General features: G+C 34.8%; 2 protein-coding genes across 9 annotated transcripts in view; one reads left to right on the top strand and one right to left on the bottom strand.

Annotated features, from left to right (window-relative positions):
- Positions 1-22,008, top strand: part of LOC136843316 (peroxisomal trans-2-enoyl-CoA reductase-like) — a 352,117-nt gene that overhangs the window by 37,459 nt on the left and 292,650 nt on the right. The window lies entirely within an intron of this gene.
- The window catches only part of LOC136843315 (uncharacterized), a 137,176-nt gene that overhangs the window by 42,462 nt on the left and 72,706 nt on the right, over positions 1-22,008 (bottom strand). For 4 of the 5 annotated variants that reach the window (XM_067111574.1, XM_067111573.1, XM_067111576.1 and 1 more), the window contains one exon: positions 14,463-14,682. The exons of the other annotated variant lie outside the window; for it this stretch is intronic. In XM_067111574.1, the coding sequence (XP_066967675.1) occupies positions 14,463-14,520 (58 nt within the window). In that variant the 5' untranslated portion in view covers positions 14,521-14,682. The remainder of the gene's footprint in view (positions 1-14,462; positions 14,683-22,008) is intronic. 5 annotated transcript variants of the gene reach the window in all.

Raw genomic sequence — 22,008 nt, 5'->3', positions numbered from 1 at the left:
TTATACTTAACAAGAGCCCCTATTATGATTGGGATTCGATCATAATTTAGGGAAGATATTAGAGTGACAGTAGACTTAGAGCTCAGTGGATAGGTCCACTGTCACCTTAGTATCATCCTGTGTCTTTATGAGAGTTACACTAAGATGGCAGCAGGCTTATTTGCTCAGCTATCACATTCCAAAAAGGTATAGGACAGTACTGATCAGGGTATGTGCACTATCTTGTATAATTAATTTCTGGTGTAAGTTATTCCAAAAAGTATATAAATTTCACTCTCCATCCACAACCCGTTTTATAATCCCACAACTTAGCAACAACATCTGTTGTCCTTACTCCAACCCCTTGCTTCACTCCAATCATGAAGTTATTTATAAGCCATGAGAACATACCACACCCTTACCTCAAACCAGTCACTCTCCCATCTCTTCCAGACACGACCTTAAAATACGCTATTCAGCCACTCAGTCGCACTTTCACCACCTTACCTCAGCATCACACTCACAGCCCTATAATTCGAGTTGTCTTTCCTGTCTTCAAAGTTAGTTGCCCTCTGTACAGCCTCAACAGTCACTCCACGTGCATTGTCAAACTTGCATTGACGCCTTCTAGTCTTGAAACATTCAGATGTACCTCTCGTTTATCCCCAACATTCGTCAGATCTTCAAAATGGAATGCTTACTCCACACACACTATATATACATATATATATATATATATATATATATATATATATATATATATATATATATATATATATATATATATATATATATATCGTCAGAAATCCTCCTCCAGTCTTGACCTATAGGCATTGCATTACGTACCAGAAAGTTATCTAATTTTGGTGGGTCGTGGTGCTCTCTCTCTCTCTCTCTCTCTCTCTCTCTCTCTCTCTCTCTCTCTCTCTCTCTCTATATATATATATATATATATATATATATATATATATGTGTGTGTGTGTGTTTGTGTGTGTGTGTATGTATATATAGATAGATAGATAGATAGATAGGTAGATAGATATGTTTGTATGTATGTATGTTTCTCTACGTAAACAAAGACAACTTATGAGTCTCATAATTTTGAGAACCGGTTGTCAGTATGAGTAGATAATTTTCGGTTGTTGATTATATAAGCGATCACGATACTGGATGATCATGCGGGTTAAACTACAGAACGTGTAAGATTTTGTATTATTCCCAAGAAATAGAAGAGGAGATATTAAATCAGTGGAGACAATCCGCTCCCACATCACGTCTTCTTTAAAAAAAAAAGAGGGGGGGCGGCGGCACACGCACAATAAAAAAAAAAGAAAAGAATAAAGCCGGAGAAAATGGTCCCAAATTCCACATAGAAAATGCCTCCGCGTCTCCTCCGCCAATAGAGAGAGGGAGAGAAAGAACGAAGAAAATGGTTCAGCGGAATGATTATGAAGTGGAAATGTGAGATCTTTGCTCAATTCCCCAACTTTTCCTTCGTGAATATGTATACGGCAGCGTTGAAGTACGAGAACCGCAATTACGGTTTATTGTTTACACGTTAATGTAAACAGAATGTGCTCCAAAGATTTCCATACATAATAAGCCTTAATGGACAGGTTTATACACAGACCTGTTGTTGTACGTATGTTTGTATATTGTTAGAGTTTATGACGCATTGCACTTATTTTAATTATTTTCATCTTGTGATCTATCTATTTGTGTATCTATTTATCTATATTTAGTATATATACATATATATATATATATATATATATATATATATATATATATATATATATAATATACATATCCTCGCTTAGTAACTGTCTTCAGTTCCCTTTTTTCAGAGTTTATCAAAATGCAATTAGTCCCTTTCGAAATATATATTAAAGAAATTTATAACGTTTCAGTGTCTCGAGTCCATGATCACAGGCTGTGGTTGATGAAAGAATGTTATGAATGAATCGTAAGTGAACTTACAAGTTGATAAGAGAACCGGGTACAGTTTCAGTAGCCGATGTAAAATGAACTACATAAAGTGTCGCTCTTGTTAATAGTCATCATCATGCAAGATATGACGATGACGTAAAATTCCACATGCATTCATATAATGATTATCGTCTTTTAAATAAGCCAAAACGTCGAAATTAATATCTTCATACTGATCATTGAAACAATAGAGCACCATGTCCCACATGGTGGTTAGTGGGCATATCTGTGGAAAATGCGCAGATCTGATAATACGTTGTTACTTTCCATCTTCACATTTTGCAATGATCATCGGAGTCTTTTTACAGATAGTATAAATTAAAATAAAGTTCCTTTTCTGGAGAGAGTCATTTTATTTGTTCTTGTGACAGGTTGCAAATAAATTAAAAGGGCATTGTCTAAATGTTATGGCTTGCTTTCTGGAGTCGTTTTATATAGGTGGGAGACATGGATGGCTTTGAAAATCATTCTTTCATGACCAGTTTTTCTGTAGGTACTAATTACTGAGGATTTTTTAATCTACGTTGCCGTTCTTCTAAGATAACTATTATCTATAACAGGAGTTCCCAACCTGGGGTACGTGTACCCCCAGTGGTACAGTACATTTGTACTCTTCAAGGGGTAAATTGGATCAGAGAGAATAGCCAGCACTGCGCAATACATGATGTAATCTGCATTGAGATTGCACAATGTCGTGTCTTTTTTTTTTTTATTAATTTCCTCATTTTAGTAAGCAAAGCTTTTACTAAAGTTATATCAAGAGTAAGGTGAATACCATTTGTTTTTTACTATTATGGAATTTCCCGCGGCTGTAATCTGTACCCGTACCGGGCCTGAAAAGATGCAGTCTACACAAACAGATTTCATAGTAAGATTATATCACAATATCAGTTTCATTGCTTTTCTTTTTCATCCTCAATTTTTAGGGGATACACAGGAATCCATAAAAATGCCCAAGGGGTACGGAAGAACAAAAAGGTTGGGAACCCCTGATCTATAAGATCCTTATTCTTTGTACTTCCGTAAGAGTTAAGTTTTGGGTAAAGGTAATGTAGTAATGATATAGTTGAGGAGAGAGTGAGTTTCATCTCTTCCTCCGGTATATCTTTCATTCTGGTTATGTGTATTTGATAAATGTATTTTTATACTGATATATAGGATTTGCTTGTCACTTTTACCAGAAGTATATGTATATACACATAGTTTCCTAATAGCAATAATGGACTTTTAACTTCTCGATTTGGGCACAGATTTTGGGCATGCTGATCGCTGCAAAACTTGAATGTGAGTTGGGAATAAATGAATTAGCTGTCGTTTCTGTCTTGGGATTCGGACCTATGCATACTAACTTAGAGAGAGGACATGCTGGTGCATTATGCTACGGAGCGGGACATAGACAAACTGCAGTTTATACGTACAAATACCTGTCTAATATAGATACATTTCACTGCACTAAGACTGGAATAGACCTATCCTCAATGTCGTAGCAGAATGGTTTATGAACTACATATATATATATATATATATATATATATATATATATATATATATATATATATATATATATATATATATATATATATATATATATATATATATATATATATATATATATATATATATATATATATATATATATATATATATATATATATGTATTTTCTGTACGTATGGCTATTAGATGTTAACCTTTTCTCTTGTAAATGATTGTCTGAAAGGCAAAAACAGAACTAGGATTTCAAGAAACCATTGGATATTTAATTTACATTAGGCATTAGTCAGCTTCTCTTAGGAATCAATAAAGTCGTCCTTTTTTATTATCTTCAAGCGAGCTGTCAAGTGCCCTTTTGTTTATCACCATCCTCTTGGGCTGTGTGACGGATCTACATGTTCATGAGGTGATGGAGAATGAGGGCTAGTTTTGGACACAAGGATTCCCTACTCACGGGATGCCCGAATTCTAGTTTTATTGAAAGCATGCGGGTGATTTTTCCGTTATTGGCGTTGTTACTGCTTGTGTTTTCGTTACACTGTGGAGTCGCATTGTTGTTGCCATTATCATTCTTATTCTTATTTTTTTTTCATGATTTTGACCTTCAGTAGCTTCAGCAGTATCGAAAATAGAACAATTACGGAATGATGATGCTTATTGTCAATATCGCATAAGATTATTAACCAATAAGAAAACGAAGGAAGGGTGAGTTAATACCGTCTAAACTTCAGTTTTTAGAACTAAACTCATGGACATTACTAATAAGACTGTTCAGGAGCATTTGTTTGTGTCTATATATATATATATATATATATATATATATATATATATATATATATATATATATATATAATGTATATATATATGTATATATATATATATGTATATATGTATTTATATATATATATATACATACACACATACACATATGTATGTATCTATGATTACTTGTGTACCTTTTCCCCGCGAGGTAGTTGCTGCAGAGAGAGTTAAACTTTCAATCCACAGCAAATATTTCATGATTAGTTTACCAACCACATGGGATTCCCCACAACCGGTTAACTACCAAATACATCATTATTTGCTCAGGTTAAAAGGTGTGATGAAGTTATCTTGAAATAGATGAAGCCACTTTTCCATGCAAGGATAGATTACGTCAGTCCGTAGTGATGTAAGATGAGCACCTCTGGACTACAAGTCAAAGAATATATATAATGTGTATGCATATATATATATATATATATATATATATATATATATATATATATATATATATATATATATATATATATATATATATATATATATATATATATATATATATATATATATATATATTTTATATACTATATAAATATTGATATATATTTGTGTTTATGTATGTCTACATATATATGTATATGTATAATGTATATATGTATGTGTGTGTTTGCTTATTGCTTTGCAGTGTAACACGAGTAGATTTGATTAAATTGATTTTACTCCTGGTGTATGTGTCAATATCATTTCCACCCAGTGGACGTGTGTCAATCTTGGGACAACCTCTTCAAGGGGATCCAACAATCTTTCTTAATACAGTCGAGTGATAAGACCATCACGGAACGAAGTGGCAGCCTCGACGTTGGTTCACGACTGTTATGAGGGAGTTCGCCGTCGAGTGACAGGGCATCATTATGAGATCTGTCGACCGTTTACGACCGCGGCCGTTCCTTACTGGTCCCGCATACTTGAAGGATCAACTCACATTCGAATGAAGACAGCAAACGCGCCAGATCGTCTTTGACTCTGTTGTGTCGCTCTGAATGGAGGCTGTGTTGCGGTGCTAGACACGGACTCCGATATCTCGAGCACGGGGATATCGAAAAATAAACAAATACTCAATCTAAGCATTATGACTCCTCTGGGGGAGTCTTTTGAGAGTTCCGCCAAGCCATCCCGTTTTAATTTGATGGATAATTTTTTTAATAGATTCGGAATCGATGAAGGCGAAATTCGTGCACAAGGAAAAAGATTGTTGCAATGCACGGCACAATTGCATAGATCTCTGGGGTATTTATCCCAAGCAACAACACCATGTCTGCGACAAAGAATCTTTGTCAGGCAGCGGTGCCGCTGCGTGATCCGTTGATATCTCGGCCCGAAGGGCGAAATTCCCTCGCCTCTTGGAGGGAATATGACTTCATCACGTAGAAAGAAGACTCGTGTGTATTGTTGACATCGCAAATGCAGTGCTATTCAGAAGTGCGTGTTATTCCTTCTGGCGTTCATTATAAATAATGTGTCCGTTTTTTCTTTTCATGATGTCCTTGAAAACTAGGTCAGAACATTGTTTTTCTGAAGCAGGGTTTAAATGGAAGATTAAGGCGCTCCAGATTAAACGTTTGCTTGTTTCTCTGTTTTTCCCACTTGGGGTTTGATGGTCCTTTTATTCACGTTATCCCACTTGCAAAAATGCTTCGTCCAAGGTTTTAGTATGTGTTATACAATCATGCGGCATTGAAAAGCTGATGACTGATGCGTTTCCTAAATCAAACTAGATAAGCGACTAGATAAAGCTGGTTAACTTGTTTTTCTCATGGGCCGGCGTCTGTTGTGGGAAACGACTTGTTAGTGAGTAATGATAATTCATATTTTTAATAATTTTTTAAATATTTCTAATATTTTCTCAATAACGATACCAGAGAAGACCTATGGAGTGTATTGCATTCAGAAGGTCACAATATGTAGTCAGCTAAACCTCGTCTTTTCCTACTATCGGGCTTCATGAGTCATTGCATCTTGCTTACAGATGTCAGTTTGTGCGTCATGCGAATTATTATTATTATTATTATTATTATTATTATTATTATTATTATTATTATTATTTGTTTGTAGGGGAATAAAAGTGCGTTTACGTCTCTTGTCTTAATATTTAATGTTTCACATTGTCCATCATGTGGTTAGAGTCTTCGTTAAATAAGTTTTCTGTAAAGCATAAAAGTGTTTAATATAGTGTTTATATATATATATATATATATATATATATATATATATATATATATACATATACATATATATATATTATATATATATATATATATATATATATATATATATATATATATATATATATATATATATATATATATATATGTGTGTGTGTGTGTGTACTGTATATTATGTATATAAAAGTACAGTATATATATATACATATATACTATGTATATATATATTATATATATATATATATAAATATATATATATATATATATATATATATATATATATATATATATAATATATATATATATATATATATATATATATATATATATATAAACATACATACATATTTTATTTTTTTCAATAGCACTCATCAACCCGGACGTGACTTTTATTTCCACCCTCAACGAAACAAAAGAGTTTGGAGGTTCTGTTGTTTGAAAGTTGGCAGCGTTCCTGAGAGGCCTTTTTTTTATCTATTTTCTTTTTTCATTTCTTTTATTCGAAAGAATGGAATAGACCTGGGAGTCTTTCTTTTTATTTTCTCTTTTTTTTTTTTTTCTTCAACAATAAAAATTCCTTGTCACAAATATCGTGGAGGAGGTGTGTTAAGACCAGTTTTTTTTTTTTTTGGTGGTTGTTGTTGATGCTGTTTTTATAAGCTGTTTAGTAGGTTAATAGGGATTTTTTTTACTCAATATGAAATAGAACTGAGATATATACAGTTGAAAAATTTTAGTGAATAATGTAAGCTAATGCAGATTACACAAATTGCTCAATGTACTTCTGAATTAAGGTTAAAATAGCAATTTGAAAGAAAAATGAGACCGGGGTTAAAAAGTCCAGGAAGGCAAAAGTCAGTTGTAAAGATAAAATACAAACAAATGTCAACGAGTCATCAACTTTTAATAACATTAAGGATGACTAGATACCTTGCGTATCAAATAATAGTTAATAATTACAGAATATAATATTCAAAGCAAAAGGAAAATAATAAAATGAATGATAAACTTGTGAGTAAGGATCCTTGTCATACAACGCTCAAGGACTGATTCAAGTATGTAAAAGTTTTACCCCTTTAGGTTACTGCTGCTTTTACTACAGTACGACAACAATACTCCTACCACTACTACCCATGGTTATACTAATAATGGTTGGCTGAGAAATTCACAATGGTGTGAGTGTAAATATATTAAAAATACATATAGAAAACGAAACTATGGAGAACCTACTCGATTCTCTGATTGAGAAGGAGAATCGAGCAGATTCTGGAAACTTCTTGTTTTGTATATATATTTCTAATACATATTTACACAGACACCATTGTGGACTTCTTCACCATTTAAGTGATTCATGCTGCACTGCGATTTCTATGTATACTAATAATGATACTAATACGATGGTGTGTATTGCCTACTTGTGAAAGGAGTTTGCTTGGAGTTTCACTCAGCTTATAGTATTTATTAGGTCTTGTGCTTTTCGTTTCAGTAAATGGCTATCTTTATCAAGGATATTCGCTAGTCTAAATAAAACCAACTGTTTCCTTGTTTTCCCGTCGTCTTACTGAGCCTTCCTGCACAGCTGGCCTTCTCACGTAGCTTCCCACCAATACCAAACTTTCCTCCTCTCATTTTATGCTCCTGGGTGATCGAGGCTGTAAAACTGAATAAGACTTGAAGGCGTGGTGAAAGAGTAAGTGGATAACGAAAGTTGTCCACTAATTCAATGTGCATTTTTCTTTTTTTCTTTTCTTTTTTGCTGAATAACTGGAGTTGTCTTTTGTCTAGGAAACATGTATTATCATTTAGGAATATCCGATACTAGGAACATATTTAGTCCGGAATAAATGTTGCTCAACTTGATAATTATTCAGAATCTCTTTTTGGCCATCAGTGTCGTTGTCGTTATGCAGTGAATTGGGATAGAATTTGCCTGAGAAAAGCATTTTCTTACGACAGTTCCCCCTGTTGGCAAAATTTATTAATTATTAACTGGCCATAACAGTCGATTTGTTCATTACTAAAAAAAAAAAGATGCTAGAGAGAAATTTCACAATTTGCCTATAGATTTATTATTTCAGTGAAGCAGCATGTTGTCAAAGAATCCGTTCTCAAAGCGATTACTCTTTTAATGGTATAATGATATACAAGAATGTTGTTTTAAAGGTTCTAATCGTTTCAGTCGTGGAATGCCTTAAAAAGAATAATAAACTACGGCCCAAGGGATATGTGTAAGCGAAGCACGAAACCTAACAAACTGTGAAAGTGTAAACCGCATTGTCTTCATTTTCTTAGAATCTTGTTTGAATTTTTTTTTAACTTGTAAGTGAAATTTTTCTTCTTTATTTCTTTTTATTTTTCAGAAAACCAGAGCCTAGAGCTTTTAGGAAATTCCTCCTATTGATTTTGTTGTATATTATGTTGAAGTTGGTTCTTCATTTTATATATTTATTTTTTTTTTGCTTAATTGTACATTTGTGTACCGGACACGCTTTTACAGTCTTAGAAACGTTCAGGGAGCTTTTGACGATATATACATATATATATATATATATATATATATATATATATATATATATATATATATATGCATACATATACATACATACATTACATACATACATACACTAACCATACGCATTTTCCCCTTAGGCGGTGTGGTGCCAGAAAGTGTTAGCCCTCTAGTTTTCATCAAATCTTAGTTTGCACAGTAATCGAACCTGGGTCCCGTATAGGGTGAGGATGCAACCTATCAGACCAAGACGGTCATATATAGTGTATACATAGAATCTCATTCTGATGTAGGGGGTGTAAGGTAAGCTTTGGATAAGGAACAAGCTTCATAAGGAAAACGTAATCGTAACATTATAGAATATATTTTATGTCAAACGGCTGGATTTGATGGATGTGATGTTAAAATTGGTGAAGACAAGGGTGTACCGTATAATGGTTTAGGGCTGTTAAACATTTTTGTGGACTGGAGATGTACAGTAGGTGCAAGCTTGCAGGGTATGGGAAGAGGTGTTCACTTATTATAAAATGGTGACAGTGAAACGAAGCGCAGAGGCTGGTTAAAGCCTTTCTTGGTAAGAAGCGATAGGTAACGTTGAATATTGGGAAGAATAAGATTATGGGCCTAATCAAAGGCTGAGAGGAGAAGAGGCAAGACAAGTCAGAGTAAAGGAGGCATCAGGAACTCTGGAAAATGTTTGGAAGTAAAGGAATGCATTTAGCGAAGGAGTGTACTTGCTTTTGAGTGCAAGCATAAGAAAACAAGCTGGCTTTTGTTTGGGTTGATTGTCTATGTAATGTACGTCGAGTAAGGGGAGTTCAAAAGAGAGAAATATTGAGATATAAAGATGTAGTTTAAAGTGAAAGGTGAGCTCTCTGCATAGAAGTACCAAGTAGTTCATACTACGGAACTTTGCTGCACCAGTGTTTCATCCTTTATTAGGTATGATTATCTTGTTCTCTTTTAGATCAACAACTTGTTAAAGGAAACGGTTTATTGCTTCACACTATATATGTGTATATGTATATATATATATATATATATATATATATATATATATATATATATATATATATATTATTGGCTGGAAATAAAGTTGAGTGTGCGTCACCTTTTCGTCCTCCTGTTTGTACTCTCTCTCTCTCTCTCTCTCTCTCTCTCTCTCTCTCTCTCTCTCTCTCTCTCTCTCTCTCTCTCTCTCTCTCTCTCTCTCTCTCTCTATATATATATATATATATATATATATATATATATACATATATATATATAAATATATATATATATATTTAATATATATATACATATTAGTTTTCGTCGCCATAGAAAATATTTTGCAGTTGCCAACATTGCCATAAGCAATGTCACTAGCTATGCCTAAATATAATGAACTATAATCTCTACCTTCAAATTTACAGTATGTAATTTTCTCATCATCATCTTCATCATCATCATCATCATTATCATCTGGCTCACCTTAGCACTTCCATTTGGCATCTGAACTTTATTGTGGATAATCCTAAACCTCATAATCTTCCAAATTTCCATCTTGGACTCGGGCCAGGCAATTAGTATAAAAAATAATTGTTTTTTTTGTCGTGGGGGTCGGGGTGGGTGGGAAAGATGGTCTGTGTTTGGGTGGATAGTAAAAAATCGGTGTGGAAGTCGTATATATGTGTGTGTGTGTGTTTGTATAAAAGGGGACTGGTCCGTGGGAGTGTGTGTGCGCACGTGTTTGTGTGTGTGTGTGTGTGTGTGTGTGTGTGTGTGTGTGATGGGGATCGGCTCTTGTGATTGTGCGGGAATGTGTGTGTGTGCGTGCGTGTGTGTATAATCAAGGTAGGATGGTTTTGGTGTATGGGAACCAGGACTACTGAATGAAATCCTTCTAATAAAGGAAACGGAGCGGGAATTATTGGGTTTCTGGAACAGAGCCTAATGGAAAATGTATATTTTCATGGAAGAGGTATATTACATAGATCAGGGATAGGAAGCCTGCGAAATAAAGAAGAAAATCCGGGATAACTGGCCTTATGAAATTAATTGATGTCAGGAATTTCGAAATAGGATACCCATTTCCAAAAGACTGTGGCGGGAAAGATTGAACATATATTCTGCTCTAGAGGAAAAGTCGTGTTAGGATTAATATCCATCTAGCAGGGAACGGCTGATTTGTTGTCCTGCATCGTCGGTAAAGGACAAGAATTAATCATTTTGTTGGTATGCTTGTGTTTACCTAACATGTTGGCGTTTGCTATTTTTTTTTTTTTTACATGTCGTTATGATTGTTTTATTATACTATTATTTTTTCGCACATAATTATTTGGTGTTAATGGTTTGGCGTTGATTTGCGTCATGCCTATTCATGACTAGTCAATTTTTCTTTTGATTCATTTCATAATTTTTCTTTGGTTATGAATTTATAATGTGCATCAACAAAGATATCGTTATTCTTATATATCTGTGTGAAATTGACTGAGTGTTAAAACATTTTAATTTATATTATATATATATATATATATATATATATATATATATATATATATATATATATATATATATATATATATATATATACAGTTAGCCATGCGTGAATTTTATTTTTATTCACGAAATTAAGCCGTCTAAGGGGAAATATAATTGATAGTGCTTCATCCCCGTCAGGATTCGAACAGATACCTGGTTTGGAAACAACGAAAGGCAGTGACTTAGGGCTCCCAGTCATCAAGTACAGAACCTGAATCCGACATATGTACTGTACAGCTGAGTCGATATCAACTTATATCCCTCTTCCTGGCAGCCTAGGCCAAGTCACTATTTTTGTTTCAAACTAGCCATCGGTTCGAATTCTGACGGGGACGTAGAACTTATCAATTATAATTCTCCATGGGTGTGAGTTATTCCCAAGGTATAGGGGTTAGATAATAAATGATATTTGTGTCTTAATTTCGAATATAATATATATATATATATATATATATATATATATATATATATATATATATATATATATATATATATATATATATATATATATATATATATATATATATATATATATATATATATATATATATATATATAATTATAGAAGCTCGGAAGGGGCTTATTTTATTCCCGATGGTTTCCAGCGTTGCCTCCTCTACAAATTTCCTTGAGCTTGTCCGGAACAAAGACTCGGCATCTTTGCTTCCCTTACCATCTTCGCAAAGGTGCCTGTCAACAGAGCCATTCAGTATATCATTAGAAAGGTGCACCAGACTGCTTTCGACCCTACAAAGCAACTGTGATAACAAAAATGACTACAATGTAATCTTATACCATCGTATCCATGTGATTACAGGGAGAATGTTAGAGGAAATTCTAGTCACCAGCAGCCCTCCGTACTGCCACCGGAATTTAAAAAAAAAAAAAAACTAACCTAAAAGTGAGCTCCTGAGAACCGCACTTGATATGCAGTCAGACTTGCCTAATTGAAGAGTGTGGGCCTCATCATACCACTTTCATTGGGATGACCAAGATTCACTTGCCAAGGAAGAAAACCAACCTTCAAGTGGGAAGGATTTTAAGCAGAAAGTGAAATATTGGATTATGGAAGGAAGCCTAGATGCCTTTCCATCCTCGAGGCCCTGTGCACTAAAAATAGACATACCATCACTCTATCAACAGTATGAGGAACTATTCACTGTAATGACATCAGAATATCTTTGCAACCATTGAACCCATCCCTAGGATTACCGAGAGATGATCAGTACCATGTCCTGCTAGCTGGTTGGCCTAAGCACCATGTGCTGTGTGTCACCATCCCAACTGAGCTATCGATGTCACAAGCAGGTTCATCATTTCATCTGGTCACCATTTCTGTAAGCTGATTGGCCAGCTTATGTCTCATGCCCTGTAAATTTGCTCTGTAGTGTTCAGATTATTAGACAATGCAGGAAGTTGAAGGAATATATATATATATATATATATATATATATATATATATATATATATATATATATATATTATTTATATATATATGTTTATATATATATATATATATATATATATACATACACATACATACACATATATTATATTATATAATTATATAATACCCCTTAAGTCTCTGAGCTCAGTGGTAGGATATCATAACTCGTCAACCAAAGACCTTAGAATGATCCCACAGAGTCAGACAGCTGGGCCTGTTTCTCTGTAAATTCTGTGCTACTGTTGACCGAATCAGTAAAATATGTACCCGATGGCCAGTTAGCTGTGACTTGTCGCAGACATTTTAGGGAAAGACTTAAACTGAAAGGTTAACACACTGCGATCACCATCTCCAAAGAAAAAGGGGTATGATATATGTACCGGTATACACATACATAATATAGATATACATATGTATTACATATGTATGTATTTATATATATATGTTATATATATATATATATATATATATATATATATATATATATATATATATATATATATATATATAATGTGCGTGTGTGTATGTATGCAATATACTAAAAGCTGTACTGAGGAACGATCTTAAGTATGTTGAAAAACTTCCAACTACACCACGGAACAAAACTAATCACCGTACCTCTTTTTAAAGAACAACTTTTATGATAAAAACTATTTGTGGTAAAGGGAACGTTGATTCTGTAACGAATCTCTGACAGCTCTCACGTAAATATGTGTCGCTGCTGCGACATAAACTGTTTACGGGGGCCGCAACGGCTTGACGTCCGACTTGATGCCTGCCAAATGTACTCATCAACGGGTTTTTGTGAACGTTTATGCTTTATGTGCCGAGGATTACTGATTGACTGGTTGACTTAACGAACAAGAGTCACCAGAACAAAAATCATCGGTAGGAATATTACTTGGATTAAGAGTGGGGCCCCAGGAAAGATCGATCACTAGTCCCAGCGGCTTCATTTGTGAATGTCTTCTATCTCCTTCGCCATTAATCCCAGTTAACATTGCAAGAAAAGAATTGCCTGGATGAAAAGCTATCTTCTTTTTTATCACGGATTTTATCAGGCTTTAACATTATATAGATATATATAAATATTTATTTATGTATATATATATATATATATATATATATATATATATATATATATATATATATATATATATATAATGATCATTATGATATTAAGTGTATCGAGATTGTAATATTTGGCAAAAAGTATTGATTTTATCATAAATGATAACTTATCAAACAATTTGTATATAAGTGTTTAAATTACACTTTTCTTTTTTTTAGCGTTCTTCTTCCTCTTCTCATTAACATCAGTAATTGTGTTAGTCATTCTTTATGTTAGGTCATGTACTGTGCTGTCTATGACAGGAACTCCTTTTCAGAAGTTAGGAGACCTGTCGTCCATAACAGCGCTATTCCAGAACTTTACCCAAAAAATTAATATGACGAAGCATGAGATGATAACAGTTTCTCTCTCTCTCTCTCTCTCTCTCTCTCTCTCTCTCTCTCTCTCTCTCTCTCTCTCTCTCTCACCTGACAGAAGAACCGTGAGCAGGACCGTAGCCAACCGCTGAAGACAATTCCAATTCATTTTGATCGCTCAGCCGCTTGTAAGCCATTCATCACCTTCCATAATTCATCGTTGTCGTCCTTATGATGCGCTGCGGTCGTTCTTCTGTAGCCGATCTCTCCCATATATCGAGCCGAGCCGTGACGTCATCCTCTAAGGCCTAGATGCGTTTCAGCTCCATATCTGAAATCGGGAAAAAATGAAGATGGAGGAAGTTTGGTAGGGAGCCAGCATCATAAATCCAACAGGAATTCCCTCCGAACGGAGTATGATGCCAGACTCATTTATAAGAAACCCTTTTCCCCTTCCTCATCACGGTTTTAAGTTAACGCTGATAATTAATTTTTCCTTGTCAGATATATAAAAGAGGGTTTAATGAAATAAGAGGGAATTATACGTCAAGAGTTAAAAGAGATGGTATTCTACGAATAATTAATTTATACACGATGTTCAATATCGTGTCAATCAGACAGTTGAACAACTAATCATCATGACCTGCTGCGCCCCAGGGGATCAACAGTTTTCTCGATGAATTTTCTCCACAATTGCATGTCAAGTGCTAGTTCCCCAAGGTCATCGCAACAGTCCTGTACTACTTCCCTCGTAATTGTTCTCAACCTCTGTAGGCCTACCCCTCCCACGCCTACATTTAGCAGTCCATCCTGGTTCTTCCTGCACCAATTTTCCCTCTTCTCTTTCCCCCTCTGTACAATTGCTAAAAGAGGGAGGTACATTGACAGTCACAAAAAGAGAGAGGTATATTGACAGTTGCAAAATAAGAGGTACAGTCACTCAAAAATGTTTTGCTACATGTTCCAGAAGTTTTCGTTCACCTAACAATAATTTATTCGTTTTAAATACACAAGGAAATGTGTTTTTCTTATCCGATTTTGGTTATTAATCATACAGTTAACCACGTGAAAAGGAATGGTGGGTGAAAAATTAGTATTACGAAAAATAACGAAACATTTTGAAAAATTTCGCTCATGAGGGTGGTGTAAAAGTCAAATAAAAAACTATAATTAGTCATCCATTCAATCCTTATGGGAGTAAATTCAGAGACTTTCTTTTTCATGGATAAATAACCCAAAGGAAAACTATATGGGTAAGATCAGGCAACACCCAGTGGATACTTTGTTGCAGAGAGAGAGAGAGAAGAAGAAATTATTAAATAAAGGAATTATAATAATGATAGAGAGAAATAAAAACCGGTTTAACAGGAACGGGAGGCAGTTTCTTTGACGCACCAGTCGTGTCTGTGCTTTTTAATGCGCTTACGACGAAGTTGCCAAATAGCGCCAGATGTCACCATTATAAGCTGGTGACCGGAAAGTTTTGAAGTGTGTTGCAAACATCTTTGAGAGACTACAATGATATGATTAGAATTTTAAGGACATTGTTAATACAAAATCTTATGGTGTGAGTAACGGGGGTTATTCTTACACACATATTTATATATATATGTATTATATATATATATATATATATATATATATATATATATATATATATATATATATATATATATACTACTTTTGGTTTATTTATGTGAATTTATTTTAGGAGGTTTCAAAAGCTAGCGAATGACGAGAAATTGTATTGCATACATTATGTTTGTAACTGAAACGAGCAGAGGTTAGCGTTTGAATGGTGTAAGTTATACAATTTTCACACCAATGTTAACATAGTGGAACGTGTGTACGTATGTGCACGTGATATAAGTTATCAGTTTTCATATTCATCATTATTTGGAGAATTTTTAGTCCCTTTTTTTTGTATCTTGTCTTGCTGAATTATAAGCAGATTTTATCTATCTGTCTATCTTATATTCTCTTGAATTTTTAAGATTATATATATATATATATATATATATATATATATATATATATATATATATATATATATATATATATATATATACATACATACATACATACATACATATATATACAAACATACTTTCATACATCATATATATATATATATATATATTTATATTATATATACAATATATATATATATATGTGTGTGTATATGTATATACACACACACATATATATATATATATATATATATATATACAGTATATATATGTATTCTTTTTAAGATATGTAGACCATTATAAATTGCTTTGTCCTATATATTCATAGGAGCAATCTACCTAAATAAATATTCGACTCTTTCCATGAAACGAGGAACTTCCACCCACGGCTCTGCTCCCAAAAGTAGCATCTGAACAAGCGAACGCAGCGAAGAAGCCTCGGCGCGGCGTATGCAATGCACTGCACATGCTCTCCATTCGAAACGTCTCTAGCTTTGAAGAGTTATGATCCTCCAACACTCCACAGATCGGTCGATGCGTTCCCCGCATCGCTGTTCTATCGGCATTATTAATTGGCTGCAGTGCATCATTCTGAATTATCAATAGATCATCTGCAGTGATTGGTGACGGCGGCGGCAGACGAGCTCTTTCCTTTCCTCGGCTGCAGCCGAGCTCTTTCCCTCGGCTGCTGGCGTTGAGACACACACAGAGAGAGAGAGAGAGAGAGAGAGAGAGAGAGAGAGATACTGCAGTTTTCTAAATTCATTCTTTTTATTTTCCAGTTATGTAAATGAAAAGGGAAAGAGAGGAAAAAGTTGCGTCCTGGCTATCAAAAGTTTAGGGGAAACTGAACAGAAAGCCTGTAGTAGCGGGGTAGGTGTAGCGCATAGCTCGACGCTTTAAACTTGGGTTCGAATAAAGGCTTGAAAAGAGTTTCTTTGTTTTGATTTATTTTAAAGTCTGCCTTATCAGTTCCATCACTTTATTTCTTATACCAGATTGCAAGATTTCCCGTGGAGGCTGTATTGAAGAGACAAAGAAACATAAACCGAGTTCGTTGTGTGGCAGATGTGCCATAAGTTGTTATATATATATATATATATATATATATTATATATATATATATATATATATATATATATATATATAATATATATATATACATATATATATGTATATTTATATATTGTGTATATATAGATACATATATATATTTATATCTATATATGTATGTATTTATATATATATTATATATATAGATGCACATATATATACATATATATTTTTATATGTATATAAAGTTTTATGTCTATATATCTTCACACTGTGAAACAGTTATGTCTTTCTCAGTATATTTATGCCTTTGAGTATGGATGCGTGCAAATCTGTGCAGGGAGTGTGAGAGAAAGCTGTTCTCCAAATTCAGGCAATTTCGTTAACAAGTATATGATGCAGTCTACAAACGATGGCTGGAGAAACTGAGGTAAATAGACGATATTTCGTTTTTTTTTTTATCAAGAATCCTCATTCGTATTCGTGTTCTGCGTATTATCATACTCTTCTTTCAGTAACATCCACCAAACTGGTACAGTCTCTGTATATCTATTTTTAGTTTTCTGTAAAAGAAAACTTTAGATGGGTTTGTCCGTCCGCACTTTTTCTTTTTGCCCTCAGATATTAAAAACTAATGAGGCTAGAGGGCTGCAAATTGGTATGTTAATCATCCACCTTCCAATCATCAAACATACCAAATTGTAGCCCTCTAGTCTCAGTAGCTTTTATTTTATTTAAAGTTAAATGTAGCCATGATCGTGCGTCTGGCACCGCTATAGGTGCCAACCAGAGGCCACCACGTGGCCGTGGCTGAAAATTCATGAGCCTCTGCTAAGAATTTCATGGGCCGTGGCTGAGAGTTTCATGCAGCATTATACGCTGTAGAGAAAACTCGATTGTGCCGAAGAAACTTCGGCGCATATTTTACTTGTTATGAATGCAGATAACATTTGAACGTAGATTTGCACGGAAACTCTTTCTCAACGTGAATGTACGTCTGTACGTATGTGTGCAGTACAGTAGTATGGAGGTATGTTGGGGGCAAAAAGGGTTAGAATTGAAGTATAGAGATATGTCACCAGAGATGGCAGAAGTGACGTCTGATGTCAGTTCCACCCTTGATTACTTTTACCTGTCTGCCCGGAATATGAAATGGGAAACACACTTTGCTTAGGAATTGTATATACATGCACTCAGGCAAATGCATTCGTATTAGAGGAATAGATCCCGTAGTCTGGCTGAAGTTTTTCAGCCTCCGTTATCTCAAAGAGCTTTGGACAGAAATAGAAAAGGGTTTTTTTTTTTATTCTTTGTCGTGTTGAAAATAGCTATGTCTTTTCTTTTCCCTCTCTCCCTCTCCTCACTTTATTTGTCTTTTTCTTTCTCTTCCCCCTTTAAGCATAAAATTGGGCAGTCTCTCTCTCTCTCTCTCTCTCTCTCTCTCTCTCTCTCTCTCTCTCTCTTTGGTGGAAGAATTTCACATTTACCTGCTGCTTTTCTTCGCTATTCTCTCTTTTGTTTCGTCTTCCAAACAAACAGAAATGGTGCGCAATTGCCATGTTTCCAGGAATTATAATACGTCTTTGTACATACACCAAATGGTCGCAAACAATTACGTAAATTCAGCGTTTTGGCAAACGACTGGAAGCACTTTAGCTAAGGCGTAAGAAAGTCAGTTTACGTGCTACATTCTCTTTAAGGTATGTTTGCTGACGACGCACACTGTCCTTCCTTTTTGTATCAGAGTGATTTTACTCTTACATGTATGTACGTATGTAGGCATGTGAGCGGGTAGGTAAACTGGCTGTACATTTATATATAAGTATACACATACACACAGAGACACAAATATTGTGTGTATTCATATATCTATGTGAAGGTGTGCATTCATATATATGTGTGTTTATATATGTATATATTTATGTATACATATATGTAAATTATATATATATATATATATATATATATATATCTATATATATATATATATATATATATATATATATATATATATATATATATATATATATATATATAAAAGACAAAATCCACGAAGGAAAGAGAAACACTGGAGTGCTGCGAGGCCTTTCGACTGCTAAGTAAAGGACGCCAGTCGAAAGGCCTCCCAGCACTCCAGTGTTTCTTTTTCCTTCGTGGATTTTATCTTTATTTATATATTCATCACGTTCCATATTTTCGTGATTCAGTTCTATATATATATATATATATATATATATATATATATATATATATATATATATATATATATATATATATATATGTGTATGTGTGTGTGTGTGTGTGTGTATGTCTGGGATACTTGTGAATAAGTAATTAGTGAGGAAAATTTTGCTGGATTATGTGTCGGTAGAATATAGGTAGAAGAGCATGTCGATGGCGTTACTGGTGAAAAGAGAAGTGGCTGTGGTTATACCTGATTATTACCTTGTTCGAGCAAAAGTTAAGACTGGTATGACATGTGTATGTATATAAATGTTTATTCATCGATCCTACGACTCACAAACAATTTACCTCCGGCGCAAACCAAATTACTGTAAATAGTTTACACGCGTAGCGAAGATGAATGGGGAATTTCACTCTTGCTGTCTATGGCGAAAGGATATAATCTTCCTAAAATATTTGATGGCTGATTTATGAAGCCGTTCTTGAAATACCTTCGAAACAATGGAACGCAGACCCTCTGAAAGGGACGGGTAGGTCGTACTCTTGTACTTTACTTGATTGTCTTCGTCTAATATTCAGTGTTTTTGGTACCAAACGTTCATAACTGAAATAGTTTTAAATGTTTGGTCTGTCGATTGTTAACATCTCTCAAAACTAGTTATATAAACTTTCCACTAAATTACAGACAGTGTACAAGAATCTAGACCGCCAAACAGCTCCATCGGTATCTGTGACACCCATAAACTCCCGAGTCCCACACAAGGTATTATGTGGAACGGAAGTTCCTGGTTGGACGAGTCGGTAGAGTTCTCGGCTAGCACTCTGCTATTCCAGAGTTCGAGTCTCCGGCCGGCCAATGAAGAATTAGAGGAATTTATTTCTGGTGATAGAAATTCATTTCTCGGTATAATGTGGTTCGGATTCCACAATAAGCTGTAGGTCCCGTTGCTAGGTAACCAATTGGTTCTAAGCCTCGTAAAATAAGTCTAATCCTTCGGGCCAGCCCTAGGAGAGCTGTTAGTCAGCTCAGTGGTCTGGTTAAACTAAGGTATACTTAACTTAACTTATATGGAACGGAGCCAACACAGTCGGGGGAGAAAAACACCCCCGATCTGATTTTCGCAAATATTCATAACTTACTGAGCAGCATCTCAAAGCAATCCTCATCTCTCTTGGTTCTCTGCCTAATGACATGTGACACAGCATTTAATGTTCAGCTGAGCACCTCCTTTCCTTGCATGTGTAGCACTTCAATCACCACAAGGCTAACTGCCCCGTAAGGGGGTAGTACCGCCAGTGCAGTTCACGCGGTGCACTGTAGGCATTACTTAAGGTTCTTTGCAGCGTCCCTTCGTCCCTTAGTGGCAACCCCTTTCATTCCTTTTACTGTACTTGTATTCATATGCTCCTTCTTCTATATTGCTAACAATTATTTATAGTGAAACTGAGAGGTTTTCCTCCTGTCACACCTCTCAAACCTTTCTACTCTCAATTCCCCTTTCAGGGCTGAATGACCTCACAGGTCCCAGCGCTAGGCCGTTGGCCTAAATTCTACATCCCATTCCAGGGGTGAGAACTCTAAGGTCGACTCCGTCGAACTCGAGCTGAGTCCTTTGAAATAACAGCAGAAATAGTGCAGACTCCAAATACCAAGCCGATTGATTGTTTGATTGATTTAAGGTCCCTTAAACTGACGTCGCAACAAACCAAGCCAAAGAAAACAAAGCGGCGGAGGTAAAAATATACGAAATAAACCGAAGTTCTTTATATATGAAAACAAAGATAAAAAAATGTGAAGAGTGGAATTGGCCCTCCTGAAGTGATTGAATCTCTTAACACATCGCCAAAAGAGATTTGTGAATGCCCCAGACCGGAATCGTTACAATATTCTTCGATCTTACGTGGTAAAGATCTCCCGGCACAACAGAATAATGACTTTAAAAGAAGAATTCGTGAAAAAACTTCGAATTAACGCTGCAGCCGGGCCAGACCACTTCCTGGTAATGGTATTGAAATTATGCATAAGAGAACTGAGGAAACACGTATATCTCCTAGGACGAGAATCATTAACAGATAATGACACTGCAGAAATTTCATGCTTGCAGTCTCCTACACAGCAGCCAAGCCAAACATTGAAAGATATCCCGTAATCATACTGTACTATATCACTCTTTCCGTAGCAGGTTCTTTAAGATATAATCATAATAAAGGCAATCGTCAAATGATCTGACCGATGACGCTCTCTTCCCAGACAAACAGTGTGACTGTATACAAAATTCTACAATCGAGGACGGAAATTGACACTATTTGATTTATCCAAGGCTTATGACGAAAGATGTTCGCTTCATATGCAACAAACTCAAAGAAAGACGGATGTAGACTTGTAGGTACCATGCTACCAGTTTCGTTTTAAATCGAATGCGTAAAGTATTGGCTAATGTATCACTACC

This window comes from Macrobrachium rosenbergii, chromosome 11 (assembly GCF_040412425.1).
Source record: "Macrobrachium rosenbergii isolate ZJJX-2024 chromosome 11, ASM4041242v1, whole genome shotgun sequence".
NCBI lineage: Eukaryota > Metazoa > Arthropoda > Malacostraca > Decapoda > Palaemonidae > Macrobrachium > Macrobrachium rosenbergii.
This window is presented reverse-complemented; position numbering and strand designations above follow the sequence as displayed.